Genomic DNA, 20,671 nt, shown 5'->3' on the forward strand with positions numbered 1-20,671 from the left:
GGTCAAGTTGTTTAGTGTGTTAGCATATAAACAGTTGCTAATTCATACTAAGTACAACTGACATGACTTCTGTTTATGTTGCAGGTATTTGGTCACAAACCAAAGAATTGGACCTAAAAAAAAATTTACTTTGTGATGGCGCTAAACGGAAGGTGAAGGGGTGATGAAAGTAAAAATGCATCCTGGGAGAAACATGAAGGTCTGTCACTCTCCAATAGTTGACCAGATGTTTCAAAAATCAAAAACAATAACCTCATGGTGGCACTACACTGAAAGTCACTCACCTCAAACCCAGATTTCATTAAAGAACTCCCGACGTCTGTACAAACGTCTACAGCAATCCATCCAATACTCTTGGATTGGAATGTGGAAAAAAATGGCGGCCTGACCAGCCAACACTGCCGACGCTAGAGCCGTTTGTTGTCTCGGCTAAAAATTTAGAGAGGTTCTACTTAAATAGTTTAAAGATCAGTACAGAGAAACATGCTTGTCTTGTCTTGCAATGCCAGCTGCATCTAATTAGAGCTGAATAAAACTTTGGTGTTGCTGAGCAGGTTTCTTATTCAATAATAATATTTCACTGCCGTAGCATCGAGCTAGAAAGTATTTTTCCATTTCAAATCTGCGGGAATCACGGTATTTAGGTCAAATGTTTTTATTGGCAGTGTAAGTCTGCCTGAATGAGCCGCCCGGCGGCCGGTGAAATCAAATAAATTGCATAACGCTTACATCCTCATTCAGCAGGGAAGTGACTCAGCTGCACTGAGTGAAAGTCAGTTTGGTCCAGCAGTGACACACCTTCTGTCTGTAAGTCATTATACTTGCACCATCTGATGTTAGACGAGCCTTTAGGGAATTTAGAAATTTTTGATGTTGCAAAACTAAATAATCTGTCTAGTGACGCTGCAAAAAAGCAAAACTTCCACACTGACAACACAGAATGAGATTAACAAGGAATGAGTGAGGAAGTGAATAAAAACCAGTCAGCGTGCGGGTCGTGTTTGAGCAAAGTCATCACTTTCTAATCCCTCCATCATCTCCAGTCATACAAAGTGCAACGTAAACTGCAGACATAACCCTTGCTTCTTGTTGCTTGATGTCAGAGACTTGATTTGCCCTGATTTTGCAACTGCCCTGAACTGACCTCCAGGTTGTTGAGAGTGTTGAACTCCATCAGGTCATGAAGTCGGGTGAACGCCTCGTTGGAGTACTGGAAGTTGAAGGTGGAGAATGGGCTCTCGGGGTCATCAAAGATGTCAAAATCTGCCAACTCCTTCTCCTTTTCAGTCTCTCTGGGAACACCTGTACGCAAGTTCATAAATGAGAGAGTCAGAAAAAACCCAGATCAACAAAGACCGACTGGGATGAAACTTGGTATCAGACACAAGTTCACTCCAAGTGCAAAGTTTTCTCAAAGGTCTTGATCTTCATCCAACTGTGATCATAATCAACAGCACTTTTGTCCATTTAAGTATAAAAACTCATTCTGGACTTTCAAATCACCCAAACTGATCGGTTTTGATTTTACTGACAGTGTTTGTTCAGGTCAAAACCAAACTGAGAAAACCGCTGATAAATACTGTGTGACGTAGCTGAGAGTTCAAGAAAGGCCAGATGTTGAAGTGAGCTCGTCTTGTCATTTATTCCACTCAGATCTTAAGTGACTCACTTAAACATGCAGCCCACTGAAGAGCACTTACTGCAATAGAAATCACTGTTTATAATCTACACCACTCCATGTTTCAGACTCAATCTTTGTGCTAGACAACTAATTCTTTACTTTTTTGTATCTAGACATGCAGCATGCAAACTTTAAGGCAGAAGTTTAGAAAGGAACTGCCAAGAATCATTAAAAGGGTCACGTCTGGATCCACTATGAAAATAGTTTGACTTGACAATCTCTTGTTCTTTTACTATTGCAGCTGACCTCTGAACAGCATCTCATCGCTGGCAGCGGATTAAAACTGGAGACTGAATGAATGAGACATGATTTGCAAACAAAACTCTTTTAAAAACACAGATTTTTGCAGATCCAAGTAGGATTCACAACATGTGTGAAAGTCCTAATTAATCCTGATGGATCAGCTGCTGTGAAAAAAAGAAGCTTCACATTTGATTTTAATGCATTGTCTAAGATGCAGGAGGAAGTTTCGTTTTAGGAGACGGAGCCTTCAGTGGTGAGCTCATACCAGAAGTCCATTTTTGGTGTAATTCCATGAGATGTCTTTTTGGGTTTGCGTGCTCGTGTAACATCCATAAACAGGCTGAGGAAGTATGTGGGCGGATGACCTACTGAATGTAAAGAGGCAGCGGTGGAGATGTGATGATAGCGTGTCTTTGTATGGCTCCTGATGTATGGCCTGTTTATACTGAGAGGTCTCCCACTGCAGCGAGAGATTCCCTACCAGCACCTGGCTCCTTAAGGAACCATATTTCACTTGAGCAGGTCGTAAAACACTGAACATACTGTGTTTCACTTTGGCGTGTGCACACACACACTCACACACACACACAGCAGAGACACAACATTTCCACCACGCAGCCACACTGACCCTGGATACCAGCTGTTTGTTGGGGTCACTTGAACGAGGGGCCTAACTGTCGGCAAAACTTCAAAACGCTGTCTGCTGCACTGACTGTGCCTGAAGTCTACAGCGCAACTTCGAGGAAGCGATGCCTCATGTGTCATTACAGTAAAATGACATTATTATACTAATAGACGGAGCCTTGGCATATTTTCCTCCACGTACACGCCGTGGAAACCTTCACACACGCCAATACTTACCAGGCGCTTTGAATTTCCTGAAGTTGATGTTGACCAGGACGAAGTGGATGACAGTCGGGCAGTTCTTTTCTCCTTTTTTTGGTTTGAAGACGTAACATTCCTTCAGACCCTCGCGGTCAAAGACTTTTGGGTCGATCTTGGGGAATGGGAGCTTGTTCATTCTGGCCCACTTCTCTGCTAGCAGAAGCTCCTGCGGTGCACGTATTCACATTGGAAAACATTGGTCATGACTTTCTGAGTACGAGAATCACTTCGAGTAATTCATGACAGTAAAAACAGTCTAATTCTGACCTTGAACGGAGGGCTGGAGTCGCTCGGTCGCGCAGAGAAGTCAAAGGAGATGATGAGGTCGACGCCACGCTGCGGCCGCAGGATGAGCGGGTAGGGAAGGTTGTAGGTCAGGCCGCTGTCCACCACATGGATCTTCTTACTCTTCACGTCCAGAGGTTCATAAATGCGATCAAACTCATCTGGATCTGAAAAAATTATAGAAAATTTAATAAATGATGCAGGAAAAATACGTTTTTTTTGTCTGCCGCCAAATATAAACCAGATTTCTGTGTAACTAAACTGTAAATGGTCTGCACTTATATAGCGCTTTACAATGTGTTTCTCATTCACCCGTTCACACATTCATACACCAATGGCCACAGAGCTGCCATGCTGCCTGCCATTGGGAGCAACTTCGGGTTCAGTGTCTTGCTCAAGGACACTTGGACTGTGAAGGGGATCAAACCACCAACCTTACGATCAGAGGACAACCCGCTCTACCACCTGAGCCACAGCTGTCTATGTGTAAACCACAGACGGAGCTAATTAGCAACTAGCATAGAGAACACATCGCTGTAGCAGCTTAAATATTTCCCTCAGAAGTTGATGGCTCCAGAACAGAGCTAACAGACACCATCGAAATAAATGCTCATGTTCTACTGGAGGTGAAACCAGAACATTCACTGGTGATACATCCATACAGTTTGTTTCTATCGTCCAAAAGTGTCCAAAGAGTCAATTAATATTACTTTAACAAAAGGAAAACAGACAAAAAAAAAAGGAAATATCAAAACACAAATGGTCTTTTTTCATATTTGGTCCAGTTGGTGCAACTGGGTTCGTAGACAAATTATGTTAAGATTAGGTTTAAAAAGCAGCCCTGAGTGTATTTAGATCTATGTGCATTACAAGCTAATTAACACAGATAGTAATACAGGATTATTCTTCTCTTTTTCCACAGACGTCCGATCACGGCTCTGGCTACAACTTCTAAACAGTGCAAGATGGGATTATCAAGAAACTGCAGATGGAATCAAAACTTTGTGTGTAAAATGATCAGAAATGACACCTGTAAATAAAATAGTGAATTATTTATCCTTCTTACCTGTGACAGCGTCCACCTCCTCCTCAGGCGTAGGGGCGTGGCACGTCATCTCATTGATGGGTGAGAATGGGATGCTGGTGTTCAGGTTCAGGCCCAACATGAAGTTATGCACCTGGTTCAAAGGTAAGAAGAGGCTTCATAGTGGAACATGCAGGCTGTGATGAATGTGTATAAACTTCAGGGAAAAGTGAAAACATATTTTTTGCAAGGACTGTTAGAATTAATTAAAACTTCTAAACACCTTCCCAGCTCGGCCCTCTCTTGTGTTGAACAAGGCAGAGTCACTGAAGAGGGACGTGAACATCCGCTGAACCCAGCTGGCCTGAGCGGTGCGATGGAACTCATCCTCTGCCTCCTGGTTTTCTGTCCCACCTGAACACCAAAGAAATGTCAATTTATTTAAAACTGTATCGCCTGACAGTAATTGTATGACTTCTACACTAAACGGTAGAGTAGCTAGTTCAAAACACAGGCCTCACTATTGGACTTTTTTATGACACCACTTGTATTTTTGATGACAGACTCGATCTTCCTCAGCACAGAACAGATCACATTTCTGTAGCGATGTCCTGCTGCTCTTTAGAGACTTTTTTTCCTCCAGCTGCTCTTTCCTGGAGGGTTTGTGTTGCTCTACCTTTCTCCTTAAAATGTCTTAAGGGTGTATTGTTGCATTCAAGTCAGGCGACATACTTGGCCAGGTTTTAGTTTTCACTTGGAAACTGTGTTTGAAATTCTTCTTGTGTGATTTTGGCAGTGTGCTTTGGATCCTTATCACGCAGGAAACTTGCATTGTGCAGACTGAGAGTCACCTTGTCAGTCAGTATTTTGCAGCATTCATGGTGCCATCTAAAAAAGCCAGGTCTATTGAGCTTAAGCAGCCCACTACGAACACCGTCGTGCTTCACTGTCGGGACTGTGCATTCACTGTGGTAGTCCTGGAGAGGGTCGTGTCAAACATGCTGAACTCTATCTGACCTGAACAAAGTCATTTTGGTCTGATCTGACCTAATAATGGCAAGGCAGGGCAACGCAGGTTTATCTGTACGGCACAATTTGTAGCCGAGGTCATTCAAAGTGCTTCACACAAAACTACAAGAAGATAAAGTCATCCCACAGAACAGAAACACAGTTATAGAGGCAGATAAAATCAATCCATAAATACATAAATATAATCATTCATTAGACGAGTACAGATTGAATACGTCCAGCTGTCATATGAACAACTAAACAGAAATGTTTTCAGTCTGGATTTGAACGTTGTCAGAGTTGAGGCCCGTCTCACATCTTCTGAAATCCAGTTCCAGGTTTTAGCTGCAGAAAACTGGAATGCAGCCTCTGTTTGGTCCTGACTCTGGGAATCAGCAGGAGACCCTCCCTGAGGTTCTCAGAGTAGTGGTGGTACTAGTAGTAGTAGTTCTAGTTGAGTAGTAGTAGTAGTAGTAGTAGTAGTAGTAGTAGTCGTAGTAGTAGTTCTAGCCTCACCGTGTTTGGTCCTGACCCTGGGCACCAGCAGCAGACCCTCCCTGAGGTTCTGTCAGAGCCCGACATGGTCCAGATGGCACCAACATGTCAGAGATGTACTTTGGTGCTGGACCATGAAGAGACTTGGACACAAGCTGTTTTAAAGTCACTTCTCTGAGCGACAGGAAGCCGATGCAGAGACTTGAGCACTGGACTAACATGGTGGTACTTCCTGGTTCTAGTCAGGACTCGAGCAGCAGCGTTCTGGATCAACTGCAGCCGTCTTACAGCTGGTTTAGAGCAAAGAGACCCCAGGTGTCCTCACCAGGGCACGAACCAGAGACCTTCTTGCTGCGTGGCAATGGTGCTAACCACCCAGCCACCTGGCAGCCCCTTTTTCAGAACTAGATGATGCAAATTGCACACTGTACGTGGCGCCATTTTAGGAGGACGATCACTCTGACTTTGGTTAATAGTAGCGTGGTGTTCTACTCTATTAGGACCTGTATGTTTAAATATCATCTTCCTAAAGAACGAGCTTTTTAATGTTTGGAGGAGGAAATTTTTATTTACCAACTTAGAAATAATGCAATTATTGAGAGATGATGCAGCTTTATCATCTGTCTACCTTCCTCTTCACTGTGTCTGATACATATATTCAAATTCGTTAGTCGGTTTGACTGTAATCTGGCAGCGCCGCAGGTGAAGTTACTGAGCTATGAATTAAACTTCCCTATTTTAAAAGATGCAAACCTTTGCTGCTGCTGCTGCTGCTAATTTTACATTGCAGCACAAACGTGTCAACATCACAAATGTTATAAAGGTGCAGCTGTTTTCAGTGGTTGGCTACGGTATAGTTCTTGTTATCACGTTCTTATCATTCTTTTTTGTGTGGTATTGGAAAACCTATAGCACTTTTTTTTCCCTGTCGGGCTAATATGTAAAAGGCCTTCTTTCAAAAATCCCTGAAAAATAATAGAAAAAGGGTAGGAGAGGTGTTAAATACAAAAAAAAAGGTGGGGAGAGAGAATTTCACATGTTTAATATGTACACAAAGACGTGAACTTAAATTAAATGGATTTTAAACATAGAGTCTAAGTGTTTTTTACAGGTAGTCATGTAATCCCACCCATGAGGGCAATTCATTTGAAGACATTAGTCTGTCTTTCAGTTCTGTAGCTCACCCACCTCGTCTCTCTCTCTTTCTCCATCTGACTTCCTCACTCTATCTAAAGGTTTCTGACAAATTCACTTGTAATAAACTTCACACTTGAAAGAAAAAAAAAAGAGAAACGGCTTCCTAGAACGTACAGAATTACTAATTGGGTTATAAAGAGCAGAACACAAAAACCCCTCTGCTATGAGGTGCACAAAGGTTTAGACGTGAAAACTCGCTGATCAGCTTCGACCACAGCAGCTGCTTTGATGCAACTGCTTCACACCGACGGATGCAAATGGAAACAAAACCAGAAATTCAAAAAGGTGTGAAAAAGGAATCGCGTTTCCTCTCAAGCAGTGTGTCAGAGTGTAGACACACATCTCTGTTGGACCGTGAATCTTAATAATATTGAACGTAAGGAAATCTGAGTGGAGCCCTTGCGATGAACATCTTTCTCACCTTTGCGTGGCTCGTCATCATTGTCCATGCTGTCTTCCCCGACAATGTGCTGGGGTTTGATCTGCTCTGTAAGACACAAGACAATTTCACTCTTCAGGTTTCGACTTAAAAAAAAAACAAAAAGAAGCGTGTTTGTCTCATTTATACCGCACATCAAAACTGCACCTGTTTGTGCTCAGCTGCATGACATTATCAAATTCATGTCTATTGTTCATCTCCATCAAAATGAGGCCTGACAGAAATGTGATACACCTGATGCACTAGGACATTCTTTAACTAGGTGGAGACCTTCTTAGCACATTTGTACAACCAGCACATTGTCAGAGGGCGTCAGAATGTGAAAAGGTCACCCTAAACAGATGCATTCAAGCAAAACAAACGTCCAATGAGCTGTCAGAATAATCACAGGAAGCTGATACTTTCTCACTGTTGTGGTAACCCCACGCAAACACACACACACACACTCACGTAACTTACTTGAAATAATGAGATTCTAGTGAGATAATTTTAGCTTGACTGATTATAAAGCTGTGAGAAAGTCTGCTGGTGTCAAAGTGTGTGAAAAAAAACCCTGACAGAAGACAAAAGGATCTCAGATATGATGCGATTTTATCAGTCGATCAATGTACTAAAATAAAGACTTCATCTGAACACCTAAATAAACACAAAGCACCCACAACTCAAACCCACATCTCCGATGATGTTTTAAGATCTGCGATTCTACAACATACTGTCACATATATACACATATGCTGCATAAAGATTATCCATTTTGTTATTATCATCAATATCCATCAATAATCTTAATCAACTAATTGTTTGGTAAATACATCCGAGTATAGAAAACGTTTTGGGGTTGTTTTCTTGGTGAGTCTTGTAGCTGTTCAGCACTTTTAAAAGACAACTGAAAGCATTTTAAGTGCTGCAATGTTTTTTATTTTTCATTGAAAACGTTCTGTTGCTCATATTTCTGTTCATTATAATGCAGAAGGAGTTGAATTTGAAGACACTTCTCTCCTGCTTACTTCCATTTAATTATTTTTTCTGCACTCAATATAAAAGATTTGTTTTATTGTCTTGAGATTTGATGTTATCTGATACTGGAAGTTATTTTATTGGACAAAACACTCACAATAAACCGTCCATTCAGTGGAGGGACTCTCCATCTGATCATCTGATCAGGTCAGCAGGTCAACAATGTACTTTCAGGTTTCAAGTTTGAGACCAACATAAATAACAAAACTGTAAAGTGCTTCGGAAAAACAGAAAAGAATTTAATTTAAGCTAACTCCATGCGCTGATCTGCTGATGAACATCATATGATAAACTTCAAACATTCCCAAGCAGCTGCTGCATTCACCTTGTGATGAGATTGTCTTGTTGGTTTTAAGCAAATAATTATTTAGAGCGTTCTCTCTTTAAGTCAGTAAACTGGAGCTCAGTCCAAACACACTGAACAACAGACAGAACAGTTTACCGAGCTCCTCCTCCATGGTGCTGCCACCAGCCGTGTCCTTGACTCCCAGCACTCTGTTGAACAGGATCGAGAAGGCGCTTCCCCACACACCTGGACCAGCAGAAACATGCCTGTCAGTATCACCACAGAAGGCTCTTTCACTGAGTGCTGCAGATAAAACATCTCTCTTACCCATCAGAAAGTGAAGTGGGTTCTCCTCGTATTTCTTCACAACAGTTCCCATAAAGAATTTACTTCCAAACATGTCGGGGGTCATGAAGGTTCCATACTTTGCCATCCCGATTTCATACGGGCTGAACTCCACCCAGTCTGCAAGAGCAAACCTTAGTGTTAATGTCACAAAAGTAAAAACAGAATCACCATTTAAAATTCAGCAAGCAAGCAGAATGGGAGGCAGAGCCTTCAGCTGTTCCTCTGTCATAGAATCAGCTCCCAGTTTGGGTTCAGGAGGCAGACATCCTCCCTATGTTTCGGGTTAGGCTGATTATTTTGATAAAACGTAAAGCTGGGACAGGCTCAGCTGAGTCTGAACCATCCTTTATGCTGTTGCAGGTCTAGACTGCTGGTGGACTCAGCACCTCTACCCGTCTCTCCTTCCCTCTCCACACATTGACACGCCACCATTGCATGTCACTGACTTTGTGCCTTCTCTCTCCTGCAGATTGTGTTTTGTCCTCTCTGGCTGTGGAGCTGCACTTTTCTCATCTACAGTGTTCATTGTTCTCTTGTTTTCAATCTGCTGTCCTGCTTTCTGTTCCCCTTCACCTTCACCCTATCTGGTGGAGGCAGATGACTGACCTTCCTGGTTCTGCTGAAGGTTTCTTCCTGGTAAAGGGGAGTATTTATTACCACTGTTGCCAAGTGTTGGGTTTCTCCGTATCATTGTGTAAGTCCAGCAATACCACACCTACAGTTATGCCACTAACGAAGCTAAAAAGAACTGTGGCGGAGATGCACTGATGATATTCCTCATTTTGATTGGGTCGAATGCACGCTCACCCACTCTCTCTCTCTCTCTCTCTCTCTATTGCGAACATTTCTTTAGGATTCTGGTCCGTATTGATATGATTGTACCACATAATCTCTCTAGATTTGCAGACTTTATGCAACAGTCATGATGTACATTTGCTGTCTCCAAATACCCAAAGATGCCTAAAGATGGGCAAACTGTGGCCCTACAGGGATACACATGGTCCTACAAGTCACTGTATGGACGGCGGTTTGAGGTAGTTTGTCTGGTTATATGCACAAAATATACTGAAAAAGTAAAGGTGGGTTCTGTAACTTCTATAGTACACACAGAGAAGTCAAAACAGGGGGTCACTAAGGGTCCAAACATCCATTCTGCACAAGGGTTTTGCTCCAGCGTAAACTGGAAGTGTAGCAGGGAACAGCATAAACTCTTTTACACCCTGACCTGAACACAACATGTCATTGGGGCAGATTTTTTTGCAGCTTTTACATTCAGGTTTGCAACCACGAATAGCTGCAGGAGTGCAGACAAACATACACACAAGCACATGCATAGATAACAGAAATACTTAACCGTCTGTAACCCTTAAGACAGTAATTGCCTTTTTAAATGTGCAGATTATTTCACAACAGAGCTTTACTTAAGCCGTCTTTTGACAGCCAGGTATTTTCCACTGAGCTGGCTCATAAAGAAACTGGGGATTTTAGGTAAGAGGAGAATAAAAAAAACAAAAAACAGAAGAACAAGCCTCGTCTATTTTAGTCGCACTTTAAAAAGACTTACTACTTGAGTATCTACTTTTGGAGGATCATTTTTAAAGTTTAGGCGTGATGACGAGAGCTAACAATAGAAAAACATGTAATTCTAGATTGGGAACAAGTTTGGCCTCGCCCTGACACATATCGGAGGAACACTGCAAAATAATGGCCACAACTAAAATATAGCACACCTTTGGTCAGTTTCTATCGTTATCTATTCTGTTGTCACCCAAACTCTGACAGGAGATATTGTCAAACGTCATCTCCAAGTCCTGCATTGTTGTGACTGTGAACTGTAGATTTCAGTTTTCTCTACTGAACTGAAAAGCCACAGTTCAACAGGCATGCTTGTATTTCTCTGAACATGAAATAAGCAACTGTAGAGCAAAACACAAAAACAACATCTGATTTTGATTTATGAACTCACACATTTCCTCAAAGTAACAAGAATGCTTTGAGTGTGTGCCAGCATCTAGTGAATGAGGATATGAAGATTGAATTGCCACTGCAGCAACTATGATGAGATTTTTTGACACTTTTGGCTCGAAGTCAGATGGATTTCAAACTTTTTTCAAACTATTTATCGGTGCACTGTTACACACAAGAGGTCCAGGAAGTGTCCCCCAAGCCACCACTTGAGTCTTATTCTAGTATTACTTTTGGTTTTTAGTTTTAAACCCAATGGAGAGTGTGTTCATTGATCTATCCAAGATTATTACAGATTTGTGTTGCTCCTTCATCATATTTTCCCTTTAAATGATCCAGTCTTTTCCACTGAAATGCCGTGTAAAGTTGCTGCTCAGGGCTCCACAATGAGGAACTACTGAACAGTACGGGACTAACCCAGAGTCCATCACGACCTTGCGCTCACTACTCAGTTCCTCGATATAACTCAGCTGCTATCTGTGACCACAGAACCGTCATTAGATGACAGTCCACCACGTCATATCACATCCTCTGTGCGACAGCAGTGGTATTATAAGGAAACGTACCGCTTGGTTACTTTGCATACGGCCACACTCATCTGATTGTCTGTAGTTACTCATTACTGATGCAAATAAGCTGTGTGAGGGTTGTGGGCTGCATGCAACACACAATTTAATATAAAAGCACCAGAAGACACTCAAAAAAAAAAAAAAAAACAAAGACTTTACCTGCAAACATGAGCTCAGAAACATCTGGCTTTACATGCAGACATGTGAAGAGCGGAAGAGGACTTTGGGCCTGGTCGATTTTTTCCTGGATGTCACTGAGCTTGGTGTCCATTCTCTGGTAGCACAGAACGCTTTTGTAAGTCATTCACACAGTATTCTTATGTTACATGTAGATTTCTATCTAAACATAAATATATGATCATGTGAAAGTAAAGTAAAAATGCTGTCAAGAGGGAATCAGGACAAAAGTGACCTTCAGATTAGGTCTGGATGAGACGCTAGTTTAAAAGCAACAAGAGGAAATAAAAGATGAACTCAGGGGGACTGATGAATTTGTGTAACACAAAGAAAAAGTTTTTTTTTTTCTAAAATAAAACTCGGAGTGGCTGTGAGGTGCTTCCTACCGCAGGTATAAGCGTCTCTCCTATGAGCATACCGAAGATATCGGTAAAGGTAACAGGCTGGCCTGAGGCTTTCTTGGTCCACAGGGCCTGGATGTAGTTGGTGATGTGCTGGGGGAGCAACAGCCTGAGCGGGTTACTGCTCACTCTCTTCATCAGCTCATCATTGATGTCTTTTGGACCCTTATTTGGAAAGCCAGGGTGGGAATAGAGAGTGGACATGTACCTACAGGCACAAGGAGGTAGAAGGTTAGAACGAAGCACTGTGCAAATCTCACTGCAGCATCACTCTGCTCGTTACAAGGTCTATCCTGTAGGGAAGCTAAACCCAGTAAGTCATGAAGACTGAAATAAGACAGAGGTACTTGCTTGATGAAAGCATCATATCAGCAGAGGAAGGCAGGAAAGTTTGCCAAAGCGGAGAGGGGCAACGCCGAAGGAGAGTCAGAAAGAAAAGAAGGACAAAGAAACAAGGCAGTGACAATAAGGACGAAGATAAAGAGAAAACATGTATTTAGCTCAGAGAAAGGCAGGGTGTAAAAAGAAAGAAAAAAAGACGGCATAAAAACGGACCAGGTGGATCCAGAGAGGCCGGCAATATATGTGGCACAGTCCAGGACCCCAGACTCAAACAGGGCCTTCATCACCCCCGAGAAGCCGACCATGGCACGAAAACCGCCTCCTGAACCTGCTATGGCGATCACTGGCACCTACAAAACACACAAACAAAGTGAGAATCATACGAGGAAGAAGGAAAAAAAACAGAGATGTGCTTATTCACATCAATACAAACTACAACGGCTACAAGTATGAGTATCAGATTCTTTCCACCTCATTCTTTGAGCTTGAGTAACTTCCTTCTGCTGACACGATACAGTCAGGCTGCCATGACAGTTGCATCATGCCTGTGCAACATCTTCTCGCTTAAGCCATCAGATTTTCAAAAATGTCATAATTCTCATTGTGCAACACTGCTTCCTTTCTCCAGTTTGTGTTTATCTTCAGGTCGCTTGTAAATATTTCCAGTCTTCTTGGAATAGTTGTTGGAGCATAGTAGAAGGCAGAAACTGGATATCTCATTTGTCTGAAGCTTCCGGCACATGCTGAAGACATGACCAGGCCTGGCAGGAGATTACCACCAAGCCCAAGGGCGTCTAGCCAAAACCACAGCAGCGGAAAGGCTAGCTTAGCTCATGGGCGATGGGCGATGGGTTTGGGGCTTTGTGAGGCTTAAAGTTCACTTTCCAGTGTGAGAAACATCGAAGTGTTGTTCTAATCTGCAAACGCAGCTTGTACAAAAACTGCACCACAGTTATAAATTTAGCAAGTCAGCAAGTTTGTAGCAAGCCTGAACACATTAGCTGGAGGCAACAGACCTCGGTGCTTCAAGCTATTTGTCGTTCTGCAATTTTTTGAAGTCTTCACTACAGCGACAGATCATAAATGTGAACTAGAAGAAAGATCGAACAATAAGTCCCACATCCATCATTGCATTTTGCACCAATCAGCCGCAGCATTAAATCCACTGACAGGTGAAGTGAGTAACGCTGAACATCTTCTTACTGTTCAACATTCTGCAGGGAAACCTTGGATCCTGACATTCACACCACCGACCTGAACATTGTTACTGACCAACACTACTCCACAGCGATGACACTAAGGAAGGAGCAGCCTCCCCCGGCAGACAGTGCATGCACAGATACTGCAAAAACTCATCAGGAACGACTCAAAGAACATGACAAAGACCCCGAGGTGGGGCTTCACTGGACTTCTAAACATCCCAATCTGCATTTGCAGGATGCACCAGAACAAGGCTGATCCATGGAGGCCTCACCCATCAAACCACAGGATCCACTTAAAATATCCCCCATAGGATCGCCCCAGAGCTCCAGTGTACATGGCTATACACTATACAGAACCAACAACCTGCATTCTTTCTTAGAGCCATCAGGGGGCAACTCCACTGGTTGCAAAAAAAGCAGTCCGATTGTATAGAAGTCTATGAGAAACCGACCCTACCTCTACCTTGACTTGTTACCGCCGTAAACATTTTCCTAATGTGTTTATGGTCTCAATCACTGGTTTCAAGTTTCCTTTAATAAAGCGTGATGCTGATTTAGTAAATTATGGACCTATTTCAGGTAAAATAGACGGTAAAGCTCGTAGCCAGATCCACCCAATGATCATCAAGCTGTTTAAGAGATGTTGATGTCACAGCTGCTACATCCATCATTTATTTACAGTCTATTTCTACGGCCCACTGGGTCAGAACTGTTTTGGTAGAACAAGTGGAACTGACACAATATCAGGCATGTTCTTGCTGACCAGTGTAAATAAACAGTGTCCAGTGTTTGGACGCTACAGTGAGTATAGATTATGTGTAATGCTAATATTTGCCTTCTGGGCTTCTAGAACCTTTTGACCTCCCACAAAAAACAAAAAAAAAAACACCAAACTCAGCAGTGAGTAGGAAGTGACACTCTTACAGTAAGTTCCTCCTCAGCTCCGGACATACGGGTCGGTGATGTGTGGAAGTTGTGGGGTTTTTGACAGGCTCTATAAATGACAGCTGTGGCAGCATACGTAATTTCAGGGCAACAATGAGGAAGCAGGGGTAGCAGTGAGGGTAGCTTAAGTTCACTTCAATGTGAATGTAAATGAAAAAAGTGAGTGCAGCTGTGTATAATGCTGACAGCCTGAACTCGCTCACAGCCTTACTTCATTATCCCGGCCCTGTTAACATGGTTGTGATTATTCCCTTCCTCGCCAAGAGCAGAAGAATGACATCATTCCCATGTGTGTGCATTATGAAATAGAAAGAAATAACTATCCTAGCTCATTTATTTAACCTGTACAAACAGAATAAACTAACATAAAACAAAACGTTAATTAGTGAACATTAGGGGTGATAGATTTTCCCACCTTCAGACAGAGCCAAGCCAGCTACTCTCCCTGGTTCCAGGCTTTGTGCTGATCTACTACAAGCTAATGGCTGCTGCCTAAATCTGTTCACACTTATTTGTTGTACATCATTATGTGTGTAGGTAAGTGCAACAGGTTGGTGAAACTAAGCGTTTGAATAAATTAAGCTATCACCTCAAAGTTTTACTCAGACAACTTTAAAATTTAAGATTAAACTACTGTCAAACAGGTGTCGGGTCAAATGGATGTTTAAACGCAGACTCAGTGGATCCGTGCTCACCTCCTCTGGAGAGCTGGGGAGGAAACGAGGCTTCTCCATGTCCAGGAGCTTCTTGATGCCGAGCATCACTCGTTCTCTGCGGGTTTGTCTGAACTGCTTCTCTTTGTCGCACAGGGCCAGGCTGAACCGCAGGTCCAGCTTTGTGCTGCAGATATAAATGGCAGGAGGAAGATTTACTAAATTCTGATCGAGCAAAGCTGAGCAATAAGTCATGTTATTCAAGCTTTTGTTTTCTGCTGAGAGGCAGATAGAGGATGTCATCTATTAGTCTGCACTACACTACCGATGATGATGAAACGGGTCTTTGGGTCACATAAGATCTACTTTGAGGTCATCTGGTGTGAAACACATTCACAGACCAGTATTCATGATCCCTTGCTCTTTGCTACTCACCTTATCCTAATGACAAATGCTTCAAACATGCTTGGCATTTCCGAACCCTCCTACTAACGCTGATGCAATGATGGCATGGGAAATATGAAGGACTTCGAGTGTATATTTAGCTTACCAAAGTATTCTGCTCTTACTGACTAATGCTGCTTCTAAATATAGTTTCTGAGCTACACTTTCTGTGTATTCTTGTACCTGTCACGTATCTGTACACCGGATGTAAGTTAGTTAGAACTGGTACTGCCTTCTGACACGTGGGTTTTTGTGTTAAACAGTAAATGGTGTTGAAACTACTGCGATGTGATTGTGAAGTTACTACATACCAGATCTCCAGCGACATCTCTAAGTGCACTTTGGTGGCCTGTCAAAATAATTGAATATGTGGTTATTGTTCATCCTTGGGTTGTGGTTGGCAAACACAAAGTAGACAAACAAAATCAATGACGTGAAAACATGCCGCAAATACTTTTTGCATCAGTGTCAGATTCACTGGACTTTCTCGGAATAGAATAATCATTTAATCCTTATCTGATGTAATTAATCACTGTTCTGTTGTTGACCTCTGTGCAAACATAACACTTCCTCTGTCACTGCTGGAATTCAGTGAAGCTCGTACACAGTATTTAATCAAACAGAACATCTACAGTGTCACGTGCGCATTTCCTTGTAATGCATAGACTATAGGTAGCAGCAACGTTTGCCTGCACAACATGAGCATATAATGTCAATCCTGAACAGCCAATGGAACAAACTGTCTTACTTTGCCAATAGGGAAAGCCTCCATCTTTTTCTGGCCCACTTGGAGCTTGGTGATGTCAAACGATGCCGTGCCAAGCGTCTCATCCATCACATAATTGGCATCCATTAATGTTAGCTGATTGGAATAAACAACGGTAGTTTATGGTTAAATACAAACTCAGCACATCAGTAATTCTGGCGTGTGTTTAGGTTCATCTGAACAACTCGTCTTCAAACCAGTTAAGTTAAACAGTGATCAGTGTAAACACAACGATCAGAAAAGCTTTCATTTATTCAGTTTTCCCTAGATGACCCTCAACGGCTGCAACAAGAGTCCTTCTGATGCCAGTTTCAGCTGATGATCCTGCCATATTATCTCATATCCGGCTAAAGGTGTGTTTATGTGGGCTTCTGCTCCACTACATCCCTGCTGCTCATCTGATGCTAAACAACAAACTGTGGGTCTGACCTCCAGGACGTTCTGCTGGTTGGGGTCCAATATAAAATCAAAGGTCTCGTTCCATTTCGGGTTGATGTCGTTGTCTATATGCTTGGTCCTCTTTCTGCTCTCTGGGGCGGTCGGGATGAACAGCTCCACGTATGGGTCTGGAGTGTCCACTGCATACAAACACACAGTCAGCAGTGTTACTAAACAGCAGAAGCCCAAAGTCACATGAACCACCAAACCTTCTACTGTCATTCATTCAACCAACAAAAACTCATCTCTGTGCATCAAAATCACATGTTTAGACTTTCTGCCATAAGAATGCAAAAATATGTTTTAATGTCACGTGGCTATGGGGCAAACAGAGAGCAAAGAGACTCACACAGGTCACCCAGCGCTCCTTTGGTGACGCTCTCAGCTCGAACCACCGTCACCGTGAATTTGTGAGAAAACTGCTGCTCCACCTGCAATACAACATTCATTCACCGCCCTGTGGGAAAATAGCTTTCACCGCTATGAGAGCAAAGATTACGAATCCAGATCACAGGTAGCTCAGAGTTCACATCCCACCTGTGCTCACGCCGTGCATTCATCTTGGCAGCAGAACAGTTCTTATCAAACCGACACCAGATTTTGATCAAAAAAACCTCACGGGGAATTAGCAGTGAAAGGTTCTGTACTATCAGGTAAATGGTGAACACTGTAGTCAGTCTGTAAAGAGGCAAATGAAATTTTGTTTCCCAGATGACCAGCCTTTAAAAGAAAACCTTGGAGTATGGTTTATTTCTGTTGTTCTCCAAAATGCCAAACCTTTTCCCCACAGCTTTATTTTCTTTCTCTCTACCTACATTTAAGCACCAGTGACAACCAGTATCAGGATGTAACTGGTACTTGGTTCATCGATGCAATTACACTGTGAATGGCAGCGCACATTATAAGAGAGTGTTATTAAACGTGCCACAGGTTACCTTGTGCCAATGTCTCCAAGGACAAAGGACAAAGGAAGCGTTGTATGACCTTCATAGATATGCGTCTCTGATCCCACATGATAGATTAAGAGCAGAATTTGTGTTGTTTTTTTGCTGTGTGTTAATGCTCAGTGCTGTTTTAAGGTGTGACCACTCCTAAGGGACACAAGAGTTCTTAGAAGACTGCATGTTTGAGACGCCCTGCTCAGGAAGCTTAAAAGCTATTTAGCAAAGACTATTTGGCCTAAAGAGGGCATTTGAAAATCTGTGTGATTAGACTTTGATTAACAGATATAAAATGGCATAACAGTGCTCTGAAGAGAGATATGACGAAGGCTATCTCACACTCATACCAGCTGCATAGACAAGCGCTCATTATAAACCTACTCAACCATTGCAATGATATCGAACGTGGCCTTGATGCGGAAATGTTTACTGCAGACCTTGCACAAGGGGTTTTTGCTTCCGAGCAACAGGAGTGAAATTCAGTCGACTGTGTTATCACTGAGAAACCGGTACACCATGACCTTCTTTGGAACGATTTGTCTCATGAAACTCTCAACTCCTGTTTCGGCTTGACCCTGCTTTACATGCCGGAAACAATACCTGAGTTAGTACTCACGATTATATTAGAAGCCATTGCGCTGACAGGAGTGAATTTCTCGGGAAAGCCTTCGTCAAGATGTTGACTCACCAGAACCTCTCAAACTGAAGCATTTAGAGCCTGAAGGATGAAACAAAGAAGTTGAGCATCAGTGCAAAGGCAGGATTGCGGCTTTAACACACAAACAACCGTTACGTTAAAAACAACACTGCTCTGGATGTTTTCCCAGCGTTCCCGTAATCACGCTTAACTGTCCGTCAGCGAAACTGGAAAGCACAGGGATCTACTTATGGGCAGAGCTGCCACTTCCTCCACAACCAGGAATTTTACTGTACTTTATAGAAGGACAACATACTAAAAACAAAAACGACTAAGTTGTTTCAGTGAAGCCGTTAATGACTTTGGAGGAGCAAGGGGAAGTGTGCTGAGCCACCAAGTCATGATAAGAGGACTGGCCCAATAGAGTGTGTGTGTGTGTGTGTGTGTGTAAGGACACCACATGTAAATGCAAAGAGGGTAAGAGAAGAGATGCCAGTAAAAGGAAGTGTGTCTTCTTCTTCTGATAATATGACAAGCCACATATAGAGTTGTGTAACATGAAAAATGTAAAGCTTGGTTTGCTTTTGCAGAAGAAGTGGTGAGACGATTATCTGAAACGAAGCTTTCCCATACATTAATGAAAGGTTTTCAGATGGGCTACGTGTGCATGTGAGCGTGTACATGTGTGTGTGTGTGTGTGTGTACGTGTGTGTGTGTGTGCCGGTGATAGCACATCAAGGTCATTGAGCCTTTTCTCATCTGTTCACCAAAGCGTATCATTACTGCGGGGACTGAGAGCACGTAGAGTGTCTGTGTGTTCACAGCAGTGGTCACGTACTTTGCATCAGTGGTCCAACTTTTTGAAAGTGCCAGCTCACTCTGGCCCTTGTTCTGCAGCATACAATGAGTGCATGCAGGCCGGCGAGCCAATACAAGCCGGACGCTTCCCAGCACTGCATTTTCATATGAGGGCACAAAATGTGAAAGAGGCACACAGCAGCCACACATAATGCAAAGCAGCTGCAGTGAGTGTAGCTTTTATACACTCAGTGCGGTAAACCTGTATGTATACTCCCCCGAGATATAAAAGGTAAAGGTCGGACGATTACTTCTATGAATCACTGTGCATTTCCCAAAAGACATATTACAGCGAAGAGTCATTGCAGTGTAACTCTTATGTGGATTACAGGGTTCATACAAGACTTGTCATTAGGCACTGTTAACAGGTTTTGCCTGAATCATACTAGCTGGGCAGATTAAGGCCAGAGCAGACAGGGCCTGATGATAAGTGTGCAACATGCAATGATGGCGAGTGTTGTTGTTTCATGTAAGACAATGCAGGAAAAACTCTTCATTTGCAATCATGTAAACATAAAACATGACATCAAGGTGGGATGTGATACACACATTCTCCTAGAAGCAACGAGCTGTCTATGTTTGCACAGATCTGTCTTCTTTAGAGCTCAGTATAGGCACTGACAAACTGGGTTCATACAACTTTGTCTATATGCGTTACTGAGAGCGTCTGAGCAGTTTCCTTATCCTCTGAATTGCGTAAAATGTGGGCTTTCACGAAGACGCTGTTTCAGCCAGCAGCAGCAGCAGCAGCAGTTCTTGGCACTGACCTCCTCCACCAGTTCCTCGTTCACTTCTATTGTCTAAACACAGCAATTTATCTAGGAAAGGAACGAAATGTCAACATACCTTAACAGAACCACCGTATCAACTCACAAATCCCGTAAAATGTGTCATGTTCATCGAGGATATCGTTCCAGCTCTGCAGGAGTAGCGCGGAGGAGGTGCTTCTCGGCTGAACAGCACAAACGATCACCCGGCAGTCAAGAGGATCGGAGTTTACCGTGTCAGTAACAAGCAGCTGCTACGCGTAGGCAACAAAAATGACAGTAAGTGAAAAAACGAAGGAGTAAAAAAAAAAAAAAACACTTGCTGGATGGGAAAAAGTTAGGAAAACTCCGAAGAGTCAGGCTTTGACTCAGCGGGGGAAGCTGCAGCTGGCTACAGCCACAAACGTCTCCAATTGCGCATCAGTGCGCAACGACGTCCACAGGAGGGCGCGTAAAGACAGTTTGTTGCCAGAATAAACAACCTTTGTTTTTTTGAGAATGACACAGAGGTGACGGTGAAGTTTAACCGATTATTCCGTGTGTTGAATCAGCCCGCTTCTTTACAGCCATGAATTCATAAGAACATTATTATACTGAAACACTTCCGCAGATTCTTATCAAGAAAGATGCTTTCAAGTATTTAACAATTTCAACAATC

At 42.7% G+C, this 20,671-nt stretch overlaps 1 protein-coding gene across 1 annotated transcript in view; it reads right to left on the bottom strand.

Moving 5' to 3' along the window:
* Positions 1-20,429, bottom strand: part of LOC103367488 (cytosolic phospholipase A2) — a 24,081-nt gene extending 3,652 nt beyond the window's left edge. The window contains exons 1-18 of the mRNA XM_008295517.1: positions 20,093-20,429; positions 18,368-18,469; positions 17,160-17,241; positions 16,802-16,950; positions 16,355-16,468; positions 15,918-15,955; positions 15,205-15,349; positions 12,576-12,712; positions 12,006-12,228; positions 11,602-11,716; positions 8,888-9,025; positions 8,717-8,806; positions 7,240-7,305; positions 4,402-4,532; positions 4,161-4,272; positions 3,077-3,261; positions 2,786-2,975; positions 1,145-1,302 (exon numbers count right to left, since the gene is read on the bottom strand). Of these exons, the coding sequence (XP_008293739.1) occupies positions 1,145-1,302; positions 2,786-2,975; positions 3,077-3,261; positions 4,161-4,272; positions 4,402-4,532; positions 7,240-7,305; positions 8,717-8,806; positions 8,888-9,025; positions 11,602-11,716; positions 12,006-12,228; positions 12,576-12,712; positions 15,205-15,349; positions 15,918-15,955; positions 16,355-16,468; positions 16,802-16,950; positions 17,160-17,241; positions 18,368-18,385 (2,091 nt within the window). The 5' untranslated portion in view covers positions 18,386-18,469; positions 20,093-20,429. The remainder of the gene's footprint in view (positions 1-1,144; positions 1,303-2,785; positions 2,976-3,076; positions 3,262-4,160; positions 4,273-4,401; positions 4,533-7,239; positions 7,306-8,716; positions 8,807-8,887; positions 9,026-11,601; positions 11,717-12,005; positions 12,229-12,575; positions 12,713-15,204; positions 15,350-15,917; positions 15,956-16,354; positions 16,469-16,801; positions 16,951-17,159; positions 17,242-18,367; positions 18,470-20,092) is intronic.
* Positions 20,430-20,671: the final 242 nt, after the last annotated feature.

Source organism: Stegastes partitus, unplaced genomic scaffold (assembly GCF_000690725.1).
Source record: "Stegastes partitus isolate 25-593 unplaced genomic scaffold, Stegastes_partitus-1.0.2 Scaffold1055, whole genome shotgun sequence".
NCBI lineage: Eukaryota > Metazoa > Chordata > Actinopteri > Pomacentridae > Stegastes > Stegastes partitus.